At 34.6% G+C, this 15,292-nt stretch overlaps 2 protein-coding genes across 4 annotated transcripts; both read left to right on the top strand.

The window, feature by feature from the left end:
• Positions 1-553: 553 nt before the first annotated feature.
• On the top strand, positions 554-7,846 carry LOC103978424 (autophagy-related protein 101). Of its 3 annotated transcripts, XM_009394216.2 has the most exons (8): positions 554-768; positions 1,027-1,063; positions 3,454-3,539; positions 6,122-6,217; positions 6,785-6,944; positions 7,033-7,195; positions 7,363-7,484; positions 7,591-7,846. In XM_009394216.2, exons 1-7 carry the CDS (start codon positions 736-738, stop codon positions 7,442-7,444), a joined length of 657 nt encoding a protein of 218 aa, XP_009392491.2. In that variant the 5' UTR covers positions 554-735; the 3' UTR covers positions 7,445-7,484; positions 7,591-7,846. The 3 variants fall into 3 exon arrangements, with proteins under 3 accessions (XP_009392491.2, XP_009392492.2, XP_018678311.2); XM_009394217.3 differs by lacking the exon at positions 7,591-7,846 and having other exon boundaries at positions 7,334-7,474; XM_018822766.2 differs by lacking the exon at positions 6,122-6,217 and having other exon boundaries at positions 586-768; positions 7,591-7,767.
• Positions 7,847-12,188: 4,342 nt separating this feature from the next.
• LOC103978445 (signal peptidase complex subunit 1-like) lies at positions 12,189-12,479 on the top strand. Its single transcript, XM_009394238.2, has one exon. The coding sequence runs from the start codon at positions 12,189-12,191 to the stop codon at positions 12,477-12,479; it is 291 nt and encodes a 96-aa protein (XP_009392513.2).
• Positions 12,480-15,292: the final 2,813 nt, after the last annotated feature.

Genomic DNA, 15,292 nt, shown 5'->3' with positions numbered 1-15,292 from the left:
GTTTAGAGTCAATGTCCAACTCAGCCAATTAGATTTAACTTAACAAACCCCAATCTTGATCGCATATGTCAACTGAGGTAGAAGAGACTCTAGCCGCATTAGTAGAATTAGCCACATATTAGCTTTCGGTGGGTGTCGAACATTATTCCCTTATCATATTATTTGGATACGGAGGATTCCATGATCATATAATAAATAATGAAATACTAAACTGTCATGGGATAATGTCTTTTATTTTATAAAATTTATTTCAAATACTCGAAGGAATGTATACTTCTCCAACGAACGGAACGGTTGTTGTTATTCGATTACTTTTGGTAGGATCCGCAAAACAAAATCCGATAAGAGAACACAAAGTTCAACAGTTCATCCGAATCCGATATAATATTGGATTTGTATGGGACACCAGTATACAAGATGTACACTTATTTAACAGGTCGAACGAAAGGACTCTTTACCACGTTATCGGGTCGGATTTGGGTCCGCTAAGCTGGTTATCAGGCTCCGCTGCTGCTGCTAAAAATAACAACTTCACCTTCTCTCGTACGGTATACTCTCTCTCTCTCTCCATCGCATCGTCCTCGCCTTCGCTTTACCCCTTTCGTTCGCCTATTCTGAAACCCTAGAATTGCCAGGTGGGCGAGCACCGAAATCCCATATTCGTGATCCTTTTCCTGTTCTTTGATCACGATCTCGATCCTTTTGTGTCCGGTGCGAAGCGAAGAAGCGGCCCCCATGAACTGCGAAACTTGCCAACTCAAAGAACTGGTGATACCCTCTTTCTTTACCCTAATTCGAATCCAATATGATCTCCCTTATCTCGTAGTCTCATAATCGAGTAGTTCGGATCAGTCTGCATATACTGATCATGGTTCCTTGAATCTTCTTCGTGTGATTTGACCTCCCTTGTGATTTCCATTGAACTTCTTGTCTACGGGTGCTTAGGGCTATTTCTTCAAGTAAACTTATGTTTTCTTAATGAAATTAGATTTCTTTTTAACTTTTTTTTTCGATCATTAATATCAGGTGGTGGAGCCGCCAGAGATTAGAGAGGTGCTGCGCTGTAAGTTCAACTCCTGCTCATGTTAATTGGTGGAATGTGCTTAACTATCGTGTTCTATGCAGCATTCCTTTCTGATTACATTTCCCTGTTTTCTTTCTTGTAACTAGTGTCTTGCTGAGTCCAGGAAATTAACGTATTGCCGCATTGGTTGCCCGTGCTGATGCCTTATTTTCCCATGCTCGCATATGCAGAGGTGGGACACGTGCATCCTGTTGCACGTTACGAGTCACACATGCCACATCTCGTGCAATTCTGGCTCTTATTGGCATGCTTCTGTGCCATGTACAAGGCATTCATAATTTTCCATATGAATGATAAATTGGTCTAACTTCACAACTTCCTTTCTTCTTGGTTAGGAGTATATGCAAACATTTAACCAAGCAGGTTTCTTTTGCAAATAACTTTTTGGTTCTTCTCTTCTGTTTTCTGGCGAAGAAGCAATAACGCCAGTTGTCCAGTACGAGTTTCTACTAGTGTTACACTTTCCTTGAAACATTGAAAACATTCCATAGGATCAGGCTACTGCACTTGCTTGTTTAAGAAGGAATGATAATGTGTTCTATTAACCCTTCCACAGATTTGTTTTCTTGACATTGGGATCATCTGGTTATGATCCTCCTAATTTTCTGGTGTTCACTTTGGTTTATAAAACAAAAGGCAGTATTGTTGGAGATTTAGCCACCTATAATACTTCAAAAGTGTCAACCTGGGTCAAACTGAACATGGAATCACCACACATGATGCAACCAAAAATGCTACTAGTGTTTCTTTTTTGTGTGTGTGCGTATGTTTGGTGAAGGGAGGGGGGGATAACCACTTTTGTCAATGTCATTAGATCTAATGGTTAATACTAATCATTAGATCTAATAATGATATCATATGAAATTGGAGAATAGTGGATATACAAAATATTGTATTGTAGTTTATCTAATCCTTCTGTTATCCATAAAATTTAAGGTATTTAAGTAATCTTTAGTTAATAAGATTCAAATTGTTATTAGCAGGTTATAATGCTGATACATTTGAGTTCCTGTTACCATATAAACTGCATCACGTGCTTACCTGGTATGCATTCATAATAAATATAATTACTAGTCATATTGATGTTGATGTCAGAATTCCAAGAAGTGTGCAATTTTTTGATGAAATTATTTTGACTAATGAAGGCATAACTAGGATAAAGTCTTAATTAGATTTATGTAAGCAAACTATAGGTTTGAGAATGAGCAGAATTTAGATTTAATTCTCGGAGTATAATATAACTATATAAGCAAAAGAAAAGTAGATGTATAATTGAATTATGTGGTCCATAAATTTAAAAGCTCTTTAAGGGATATATTCTCTTTTAATATATAATCTTTTGTTGAGAAGGAATTGAGCTCAAATAAGTATCAGAATAGGAGTTGGATGGTTAGAGTGGCGAGTTGTGTGAGTATTAAATGATTGCCAAATACATCTCAAATTGAATAAGACCTTTTATATAAACTTACTAGTCCAATAATTGATCAGGAGGTTGATGCTAAGCAACTGGTTAACGTCATATTTAAATGGCTAGTGACTTATTGCGGCAGATATTAAGACAGGTGCCTACTGTTATTGGAAATGATCAAGGAACATATCATTGCATTTTGGAAAATTTTGGGCTAGTATCAAATAAGAAGAAATTGGATGAAAATATTTGAAGTTTGTTTAGATATTTCAGAAAAGGGCTTACTGTTTCATCTGCAAGATGATGTATGCGAATTTAGATTAGAGTTGTCAGGATATTGTTGCCCCTTGAGTGACATCTTTGCACACAACCCCCACCTCCTTCCCCTTCCCATCTACTTCCTTTCTGTCAATAGAGAAATGGGTTTACATTGTGATTCTACCTAAATGTGTTTGGCTTCTTAAAATCTGGATAAGCATTTGACATCCAGAGAATCTCTTCTCCTGTAGTTGAGAATGTTAAAGTTGCTCTCTAGGTTTCTTAAAAAAAAAAATAGCTTTTAGTTTTCTGAATTTTCTAAGGAAAATAGAGGCAAAAGTTTTCCCACCTTTGCATTTTTTAAGCGGCTTTTCCAAGATGAAAATCAACATTTTGCTATCTTTTCAACCCATATAGAAGAAAATAGGAAAGATAAAACGTTTTTCTATGTATATTTTTATTTTAAGAATTTGGTTATGGAAAAAATTTCCCCATTTTCCTTGCAACCATGGTGGTGTATAAATTTTCGGCCTCTAATTATGCTTATGCACTTCTTTTTTTGTGTTTTGAAATACTACTGATACACGAGATTGCAAACACTGCTGCTTAGTAAGCTAGAGCATGTGGTCATAATATCTGTTTGGCATATGCTGATTATCTATTCTTGCAGATCTTTTCATATATTTATTAGTTCTTTTTGCAGGCATATTGCACACCATTCTCTTCCATAGAGCATTAGGACTTGTTCGGCCCAAGGATGTTGAATGTGAACTGTTCGATATCACCTATGTAAGTTTTTTCAGAAGCCAATAAAGCTCTGGAGTCTAGCAATTAGAGTCACTATACTGGAAGATCTTTGCTAATTGTCGAGGATGATATATAGGACTCCTCATTTATGGATATAATATTTTTGTTAGTAAATTTCAAATATCTTCTGAAATACAGTGGGCATCTGATGTGAAATATGTTAGCATCTACTGGATTCCTACTTACTATTGTTAATTTTTCATATTTTGAAAACTTTTGGCAAATCGTTATGTATGTCATGCAGTTATTCATTAAGAACAAGGAGATCATCATTTCTGTGTTCCTAAATCTATATTGGATGATTCTGCCACAAGATGTGGTTATGGAGATGGGCTATTATAGGTTGATAAAATGAGATTGAAAACAAATTGTGATAGATTTTGATGGTACAAGTTATACATTTCTTGGTCCTGTCTTGTTTTTGCTTGTCTATATCTTGATTGTAAAGAAGCTTAAGGTTCTACATTATGGTTACTTGAGAGTTGAGACTGCCATTTTCTTCAGATACATTTGTAATTGTGTCTGGGTGGTTATTTTGTATGATGCTTTATGAGTTATTATGTTGAAGGGATTAAAGGTTGTAGATGAATCTGGAGACCTGTCTGAAAATTGACATTGGCATGAGATACATTTGATATTACAAATCCATCTTACTTCTCCCTCTCTGTTTTATTCTTCACCAGCTGTCTTTTCTTTAATATGAATATTTTCAGATCTTAGTTAATTACATATTTGAGCATTTTATTTGCCTATTCTAAACTTTCTTCTCCATCTTTTAAGTTTTCCATAAGTGAGAAATTTTGATCATTGATAAATATGATTGTAATCTTCTTGCCATAGCCCATTTTTCTTATATCCCCTTGCATCTATCATTTACCCCAAATAGTATGCAGTGTCAAGCTCTTGGTAACCATGTTCCTCAATGAGATTTCTTGATAATGAAAATGACCAGACAACTATATTGGCATAATTGCATATGATACTTTAGCTTTTATGCCCAGGAGTCCTTTAGTCTAACTTAGGTGCTTATCTAAAGCTTGATCAAGATGCCAAATGGACGAGCTTTTGATCCGATGACTACTTAGAATGTAAACATGACATGTATTTTGCAAATGTGTTTTCCTTATCTAATTTGTTGTTGCATATTATATTGAACTCTTCTACAAACTCAGATCCTTATCATGAGATTTGACATTTACTCCTTTCATCCCTTAAAATGAATTAGTTAAATCAGTTTTAAGGTGAAATGCTCATCCAGAATATCAGTTTGGAGAGTGAGACAAAAGAAAGTAGAAACCAGAATATATGACACATTCTTTTTAGACTCTGAAGTTCTTAGAAATCCCGTATTTTCTTTATCCATAGATGTGATAGTTTTTAACATAATGATTGTACTCAACCACACTTGATTCATGAATCCTTGGATCATGGTTGCCTTTAAGGACTGTTATGTCTCATGCTTGGACTCTGATTGCATCAGATATCTATATAAGTCAGAGAGAATTTATTGTGTTTTAAAATATTCCTTCTTTTGTGAATCTTGACTTTAGTTAGAAAGGTTGATTAGGTTTATGGAATAGCTTACCTGTTTTTGGTGGGAAGGGACCTAACTGATGATAATGTGGGCATTCTAGATATGATTTTCGTAGTCCTAAAAATGAGTAAATTATTTTTCTATAAGAAACTCTTTCTAATTTATTCTATATGTGATGTATCTAGGTCCTTGTTTAAGGTGTTTGTGTTGATAGATATATTATCGTACGAATCTCGTCATGTGTATCTCAACAAGGAAAACATATGAAGTGCTAATCAAAATAAACAACCATTTAGTTCCAACTCTATGGAAAAGTAACAATAGGTAACTAAGAAGTGGTTCTTGTAACAGATTATCCAGCTTGGGGTTGTCAATGAGCCTTGGAACTGTACAGTAAAAAAAATGTAAAAGAAAGCTTTATCATTGTATATCTTGTAGATCATGGATGAGATGTATTTGATTATTAGGATCTATTTGGAGACTCATCTGGTGGATATAAAAAACATGGTTTTGTCAAAAAATAGTAAGCAAAAAACCCGGGAGAGAAAAATGATTTCCCAATCTGGCATAAAGTTGAAAGGCCTATGAAGACATGTTGCGACAACATTTAAGTTCTGATAAGAAAAAACATTCTAGAGTATGTTGTTAAATGTAAATTATTGTCTTAGAGTTCTCCTTGGTGATCTTTTGATGGCAATTCAGTAGCTATTATCACAGCCAGCATATATCAATTTGTTTATAGTTTAACAGCCTATGTTGTCTTAGCCTTCTCTTTATCAAACAATCCATCCAAAGGTTTTGTGTATGCAATATTACATTCTTTTGAATATATTGTTTATGGGGGATGTGTCGTTGCTGATATGTATGTAACTTCCATATAAAGACTGCTGTTAGTTTATGTTTGTGTTTGACCAGCAAATGACCATCAATTCTGGTTTATTGGAATCAGCATGCATCTCATCTCTGCTAAAGCCTTTCATTTTGCAATTAATGTGTGTTATAGCCTCATTGTCCTGAAGCTCCCTTACAGGTTCAGTGTGAAGATCATGAACTAGAAAAGAAAATTGATGAAAAGATCAACCAGTTCATTGGTTGGGTAGAGAAACACCCAAACAGGAAAAGCCAGGTTTATGCTTTTCTATAGCTGGCTACAATTTGTTCTCTTGTATTGTGGTTTACAAATGCAGCAAGGATGCCATATTCATTTTTCATGTTGATTCTTGCGGTGCACAAAATTATGTAAACTATGAACTGTTAGGTTAATCTATTCAGAACTATGTGATCTGGGGGAACATGAGTGTTATATATCTGATTAGCTCCATCAACATGTATTACATCAGGAACAACAAAAATTGATTCATTATTCAGTATTATTTTAACTTTTTAACATGTTAGATATTCTTTGTATTTTTCCAATTTTCTAGCTGTTGCTATATTTGCAACACTACCTAGAAAAAATCATTCTTGTTGCTCTGCTAAAAATTGCTACCCATTCTCAATCATATGAATATCAATATACCTGTATGTGTGTATATTTCCACTTAGTTATATGCAATGTGGACGGTAAAAGCTTCAAGTCTTGCTTCTTACTAGTTAGGATTTCTTTTAGGAGGTAGATAAATGATCATCCTGGCTTTTGTATTTTTTTCATTTTGGTTAATATTTTGAACTTTTTACTGATACCACTGTGCAGGTATGCATATCTTTCTACGAGGTCAAAAACAAGCATGCAACATGGTTTGGAAACAAAATTGAGCGCTTTTATTGGGAGCAGTGGTATATTAATTTGCATATCATAAGCCCTAAACCTCATGGTAAATCTCATAATACCAAAGCACATGTGGTTACTGGAGGTAGGAAGACTCTTTCGCTAATTTTTCATTTTTATGGCTGCTCATTTTATTGTTAAGTAATCAAACCTGTTATATCTTATGATCTCAGAAAATGTATTTGAAGAAAGCAATTCGAGATGTGCTGCCTTGGAGTCATCATTACGTGAAGTCTTGTTTCAAATTATAAAATTTGTTAACGAGAAGAAAGACCACATTCCTCCTCTGCAGAATTCTGAGATCGTATCATATCCATATGAGATCTCAACCCCAAGGTGACTGTCATACCATGAACGAAAAGAAAGGGATTCTAGATTGTTAGTGATGCCTCCTAATTGTTTATGCATTTCATGTTACATCACTTGACCAAGTACATTATGTGAAATAAATTCTACACACATCTCGATCTCCAGGTGACACCTTTTCTCAACGTGTTCCACAGTTCATCAGACTCTTCCTTTGGTTGGCATGCCGATGTGCTTAAGAGGATGCTGCAGACTGGACATCCTTCCATGCTTAGCTGACTATAAAGCCGTGCTGATTCAAGTTTCGTTCCTCATTTCTGTACGGTCATCTTCTCTAGTTCTCAGATAGTGTTTTCATGTTACATAAACCTTTACGACCAGAAAAAAGCCATAGTAAACTAATGCCAACTACATCTCTGAACTAGGTTTATACTAAGTGATGCTGAAGCTGGAAGGAAAAGGCCTTATCTTTTTTTTGTTTCCTGTCAGTTACCCATGTACATAACCCTTGGTCACCACTTTGAAATGGTTGTCATTTTGTACAGTTTCCTAAACTACATTAAGGTAGTAATGCACTGCATCCAACTGCAAGTGCCTCTGCACCTTGGTGCCCATCTCGATGGCAACATATGATGTGACAACTATTTGTGACAAGTAACTCTTGGATTTGTTCTGCTTGTTTCTGCTTGATGTTCATCATTCTGCCCAAGTTGCTTGCCCGAGTTTCATAGGATTAATGGTTCTTAAACTTGATTGTGTGTAATAATTGTAAGAGTATTTGAGTATGTTTTGGAACACATTTCAAATGTGCAGAGCGCACAATGCATATTTCAAATATCTATTGATGTTTGATTTTTTTTTTCAAAATCGAATCTTATCTGAGTGCAGCATTGAAAATGTTCAAACTTTAATGTTACCTTAGGATAGTATTAATATTTTAGAATTTGTAAGATATTAATGTAATATTTTAAAAATTAAAAATATCCATCCTGTAAGCTTATTGAAAATTATAATGGTCAAAATGACTTAGTGAGAAATTAATGTGATTTATATTTATTATAAGATAGTATTTTATTATTTATTTGTAAAATTAGTTATTTATTTATTTATATGATTATAGTTTTATTTATTATATCTTTGGACCATATGAAATTTTTTATAAGATTACATTCATTTATTTTATTTATTTATTTACTTATTAATTTACATAAAAATATGTATTTATTTGAAAATAATATTAAAAATATTAGAAGAATAAATTCATTATAAAATATTTAATAAACTTTTAAAATATAATTTTACCTAATAATATTTATGTCAATATATATTAAAAATATAAATTTTATTTATTATTTATTAAACATTCAAAATATTTCATAACTATACATTCACTCAAACTATTTCATCTAAACACATATTGAAAATATAAATATATTCTCAAACTTTTTTCCCCAACAATATATTAAAAATATAAATATATTTTTTATTTTGTTTAAAAAATTATATTTATGTGGATCAAAATTTGGAGGGCAAACAAGTATATTTCACCTTCCCTGGTGAAACATAACTTAGTTGCTTGCAAGCTAGTCTCCTACCGGTTATTAATTGACAATTTGAGGAATGCTTCTTTTTTTTTTTTTTTTGGCATGAGCTAGATGTATAAAAAAATACGACTTAGTGAGATAAATATTTATAAAAATAAAAATAAAGGTTAAAGTCCATTTTAGCTTATGTGATTTTCGTTATGGACCTCTTAAGTCATTATAATTTACTTATATCTAAAATAACTTCTATATTTTTAAAAATATAGTATATAAATCCCTCCCATCAAATTTGAGTTAATAGGCGTTAGAGTCTAACTCACAATAAACTATTAATATAATAACACGTATAATTTAGGATTAAGATTTATTTTAGCCCCTATGGTTTTAGCCATTAACCGCTTAAGCCCTCATAGTTTACTTGTGTCTAAAATAACTTTCTATATTTAAAAAAATATGACATATAAGTCTCTCTCGTTAAGTCTGAGTTAATAGACATTATAGTCTGCTTACGTGACTTGTTGACTCATAATAAATCATTAATATAATGATATGTGTAATTTAAGTTTAAAGAAAAAAATATTGAGACCTTCATCAATGACGGAAGGAGGTATCATCGTAGAAGCGGCTACTAGCAGTAGCACCGAGTTGCTTCTGCCTAGTAGGGCATCGTACATACGTAACCTCTCCCGCACTAACGATAAGCTTAAGAGCTTTTGGTCCTATCACGGGTTTACATGCATTGATTAGTCCGATGCTAAGCATGTAGTGGTCTCCTAGTGCCTCTTCCTCCTCTTAGGTATCTTCTACTAGTCATAGGTGCCCTACAAGCCAATCATGTGAGTGACGACATGTGTGATATGACACACACTCTTTTTGCTTATTATTTATTAATATTTTATCGCTTTATCTTGCATATTGCATATATTGTGATGTCCATGGATCTATGCAACATGAATAAGATCGTGATGAAATTATGATAATGAGACTGATTCACCTTTAAACACGGACCCTAAATAATCCCGATCATATGTTACTAGAGAGGGATATCGAGATAATCCAATAGACTAATATGTTGTATACCCATTTATATAATGGAGGTGGTTGGTTTCATATTTGCTTGTATGGGGACACTAGGGATACAGTGTAGGTGCTCATTGGGGAATGAGTTTACTGATTGATCCACTCACGGAATGTTGGATGGTTGATGATACCTCATTGTCATACAACGATTCCGTTGTCACAATAGTGTATCTGGTCCTTAGACTTGAGACACCAAGGATGTATTGTATGAGTACTCTATTCTTTGATGTCAAACTTATAAACCTAAAAGTTCCAAATCTAGCACAATCGGTCATCGAGAGTGGGAGACAACCTTACGAGAGCTATTAAGTATCGATAGAGGTTCATCCTCTCTCGATGTCATAAGAAGAATATCCCAAATAAATTCCTAGCCATGGTCATTTGAATTGAGAGAGAAAGAGTTCTCTAAGAGAATCCGATTAGAGTGATACTCGAGTAGAAACCGTATGAGCTTGATAATACCATCCCGGTATACGATCTCTGAGATATTAGATGGATGAGAGACTATAGGTATACGGTAACTAATGATAGACAGATCCAATAGATTAGATTTCCTTGTATTGTCTAGGGAATTCGACGTAGTGGCATAATATGCTCACACTTGATGAGTCGAGTGAATTATTATGGAGATAATAATTCACTAAACTAGAATGAGTTTTGATCGGTATAGCTCACGACCAGCTCGATATTAGGCCTAGAGGGTCATGCACATATAATAAGTGTTGCGACGAGTAGATGTTCAAATATGAGATATCCGTCGGAGCCTCTATCTTATTGGATATCCAATAAGCCCTTGAATTATTGGATCCTATTGATGATATTCAATAAAAGCCAATGAGAGATTATTGAGTAGAAATTCATTAATCTAAGTGGCTTGGGTAGTTGGATGAAAATCCAGTACCCAATAGGGCAGGATCAATTATGATAAGTTTATAAGGACCTCTATAAATAAGAGAGAACCAAAATACCATAGGCTAGACCCTTTTTGGCTGCCACCTCTTATTCTCCTCTTCTCATCTCCTCCTCATACATCAACCCCTATTTGGGGCTTGTGGACAACAAGAAGGGTCAACCTCTTCTTGATCCCATGGTGCGCATAAAGAGGAGGTTTGTGTAGTAATTTGAGGAGCATCTTCGTAGCCCCTGCCATGTGGATCATTGCTAGAAAGGAGGACAGTTGACTTCCTTCATCCTCTCCCATAAATTTACAGGTTTTTAGGGATATACAATCTCTCTATATAACACACATCCCTTAACACATGTAGTTTTTCGATTATGCAAGTTTTTGCGTACTCGCATGACGATAAGAAACTATTTCTGTGAAAATATAAGATTTTTGTTTTTTGTTATTCTGCTGTGCATGTGATATCGCCCTAGGTTTCCCAATATTTTTAGCCATAGATCACTTAATCACTTATGATTTACTCATATTTAAAATAACCCATATATTTTCAAAAACGTAGTATATAAGCCCCTCCCGTCAAGTCTGAGTTAATATATTTTAGAATTTTCTTATCTGGCATATTGACTCATAATAAACTATTAATATAATGACATATATAATTTAAGTTTAAAAAATATTTTAGGTCTACCTTGTCGATAAAGAGGAAGCGACAGAGGTCATAGCGACAGATGAAGGTAGAGAGGTAGAGGTAGGAAAGGCCGGAGGTAAAGGTAAGGGAGAGCTGGACCACCACGTCGTAAGCACGGTGGGAGAGGGCACAAAAGAGGATGAAGTGGGAGGCGATGAGGACAAAGATGCCCAGGAGGAGAAGAAGAGATCAAGAGACCACTATATGCCTAGCATCAGACTAATCGATGCACATTTACCTAAGGTAGGATCAAAAGCTCCTGAGCTCGTCGTCAATATGGGAGAGGCTACGTGTATACAACGCCTTGCTAGGCAATAACAGCTCAGTGCTTATATGCTACGTTCTTGAAAATATAGCGATTATTTTAGACACGAGTAAACCATAAAGACTTAAGTGGTTCATGATCAAAATCACGAGCTAAAATGGATCTTAACCCAAATTTCAACCAACAGACGATGTCGTTACCATCCCCAATCGCCCTCACTATTTTGTCTGGAGACTATTAGGGTTAGGGTTTTGCCGGCCCTCATTGTACCCCCGTTCCTTTCCTCAATTCGACCCATTAGGTTTCTACTTTTTAATTTGGCATTTTGTTTGTCCGTGTTAATCTTTTTAATTTGGCATTTTGTTTGTCCAATTGATCAAAATCCGATTATTTTTGACATTTTTCCTCCCGATAATATCTCTTTTTTTGGATCGGAAAATATTTTGGTTCTTTGCGTTTTAGGTCTTCTTGCTTCAAAAGAATCTGCTTAGAATTTTGATCTGATCACATCAGACATCTTCTCTAATGGTTCTTGTTTCTAGATGGATTGGCAAGGCCAGAAGTTGGCCATTATTTTGATGCAGATCATTCTTGTAGTGTCCACGATCACTGCTTTCGGCATCGGATACTCCATCGGCTCCTTCCAAATGATGATGTTTACATACGCTGGTGGAGTTGTGCTCACTGCGCTGATCACTGTGCCCAATTGGCAATTCTTTAACCACCACCACCTCAAATGGTTGGATCCGAGCGAAGCAGAGCGTCACCCGATGCCACAGTTGAACGATGCTGCTGTTGCTGCTCCTAAGAAGAAGGCAACAAAGATCAAGTAGGAGCAGGTAATCTAGCACTGATGAGCATATTATCGGATATTTACCTTGTTGTGGTGATCAATATCCGATAATATGCTCATCAGTGGATATCGGCTTTACCAGCATATCTGCTGTCAAGAAACAGACGATCAAAGGTAGGAATGAATAGCCTAACACTGCTTAACACATGAAAAGAAAGACAGGACAAGATTAGCTCAATCCTTTAGAAGTTTCAGATATCGATTAATCATTGGCTAAATGTATATGAAATATCAAAATTGCCTTGAGACAACAGTGATGTGATCAATGACATGACTTCAGTTTCTAATGTTAGTATAATGGGAAGCAAGACTTTCTTGCAATTAATTGCATGTTAGTGTGAAGGATCAACCGCAAATTCTTATCTTTTTTGTGCTTGAATGAATGAATGAATGAATTTAGCACATGATAATTTCTGAGTTAGAACAATTATTGAAAGGTATGGAGAAAAGATGAAAGAATTGCATGTAGGTTTGTCGATTTAGAATAGCTTATGATGGAGTTCTTAGAGATGTTTATGGTTGGTCTTCATAAAAGGAGTCCAAGTGGATAGATAGAATGATGTGATCAAATACATGACTCAAGTTACTAGTGTTGGTATATTAGGAGGCAAGTCCTCCTTGCAATTGTAGATTAGTGTGAAGGATCAACCTTAAGTCCTTATCTTGTTGTTCTTGAAAGAATGAATTTACCACACATTTTCTCAATATTTTGTAATTAAACTTTAACAAACATCAATCAATCATGGAACCATATTAAGATTAATGATGATACTGATAACAATGTGAATGTGGTGAGGTATGTTCCATTCAACCAATGGTTCTTGTGATTTGGGTGGCCCAAATTCCCACCAGATTCTTCCTCCCCAGGCAGGTTGGCAACCATTTGTCTGACACATGGTGTTTGTGTGTGTGTGTGTAGTAAAAGATGAAGTTTTTGGTTGCAAAGACACAGGCCACAATTCACAAGAAAATAAACATAAAAATTCACATGAAAATACTTTTTATCCCTCAAATTTTGTTGTCACAACTATATTTTCCTTTATAAAAAATGATTCAGCCATGCAGATTGTAATGTAAATGGAACAATACTTTCATCCTTCAGCCATCTCTTGATTATATATATCTATATATTGTTTGCCTATTATTTTTGTTCCTTACAAGACAATTTTCCATACACCAATATTATCTTTGGTCATAAGCTCTCTCTCTGTCTCTCTCCCCTCAAGATTTGGTAAAACATTTGGAAATAAAATATTTAATACTTCATTTATTTGACTGGTTAGAAATATTCCATGCATTCAGCAAAAGGAACATCCACAATTTGGGGGATTTGCTTCTCCACCAACTCCTATCCTGCTCCTGATAAATACAAAAGAAGTAAGAACAAGAACCCTCACTCCACTGCTTGCCACAAGAATCAGCACTTGGCTTGTTCTCTTAGTTCTTTCCTGTCTGTTTGCATCAACCACCACAAGATTTATCTGCTGTTGCTTCTCTTCTTATCTCAAGCCTATCACTCATTATTAGGTGCCACAAGATTCATCTGCCACAAGCAGTGCAGTCTTTTCTTTATGCTGATTGATTGAGTAGAGTTGGTGTCAAAATCCTAGCCATATACCGAACCTACTCCTTGAGTTCAAAGATTAGGAAGAATGCAACATCACATGATTCATGAACTATTATAAAAAGACAAAATTATGTTTAGCTGCAGCTTTCTTTGAATTGGCAAACAGTTGCATTAAACTTTGATTTCCTACCACACATGGAAGCTTCACTTTAGTTTCTTTTGTTTATACCATGGAATTTATATTGCATCACATGCACATCAAATCCTTTTGAGTCCATGTTAACAAATTTAATAGGAATGATTTGTCTCAACTACAGTTGATTTGGTCTCTTTTTAATTGTCTTTGTGATTTGGTTGTGGAATGAAAAGTCTTCTCCATTACTATCAAACGAATAGTGTTTTGACTGAGTCTTCAAATATATATATATATATATATATATATATATATATATATATATATATATATATATATATATATATATATATATATATATATATATATATATATATATATATAGAAAGAGAGAGAGAGAGAGAGAGAGAGAGAGAGAGAGAGAGATGCCACTCTTCCCATTTGTTAAAATTTTTTAATATAATAAAAAAATAAATCTAATACATTAGACTCCTACCAGTGCATGTATATATACTATAACATTTAAAGATAATCCGTATCTTTATTTCTTGATCTAACATATCACCCAACCATATCTCATAAGGTCATGATTGACCACATCTCTGCTCTCAAGCTTCATCACAACCCCTATCATCCGCAATATTTTGACCCACTTCCTCCATAAGGTCATGGAAGCCCAACACATCCATCACACTTACCGTAATTCCTAATCTTCAGCTTTGACGACGTGTTGCTTGGCATTTAAATCACTGATTTGTGCTGCAATTTGCCCCTAAATCAGATGATTAATCATCCATCTCAAACCCATGCTTATCGATTTGTGTCTTTTATATGGGAAATTTTAGGTGGATAGGGGTTAATTAGTATCGGATTTGATGTTAACCACATTTAGAAGCCCATTAAAAAGGCAATCTTCCACCAACCCATCCATAATGCGACATTGATTAACGTTGTTAATGAAAACCGACCCGAAATTCACGTACGGATCCTCAAAATTGGATCCATTAAGATTAAGTGCATGAATTTAAATTTATATTTGGAATGTGTATAAATTTGGTACCTATTCTGAATTCTCATTTTGGATCCATAAGCT

Source organism: Musa acuminata, chromosome BXJ2-3 (assembly GCF_036884655.1).
Source record: "Musa acuminata AAA Group cultivar baxijiao chromosome BXJ2-3, Cavendish_Baxijiao_AAA, whole genome shotgun sequence".
NCBI classification, from domain to species: Eukaryota; Viridiplantae; Streptophyta; class Magnoliopsida; order Zingiberales; family Musaceae; genus Musa; species Musa acuminata.
The sequence above is the reverse complement of the archived record's forward strand: the minus strand, read 5'-3'. Positions and strand labels throughout refer to the sequence as shown.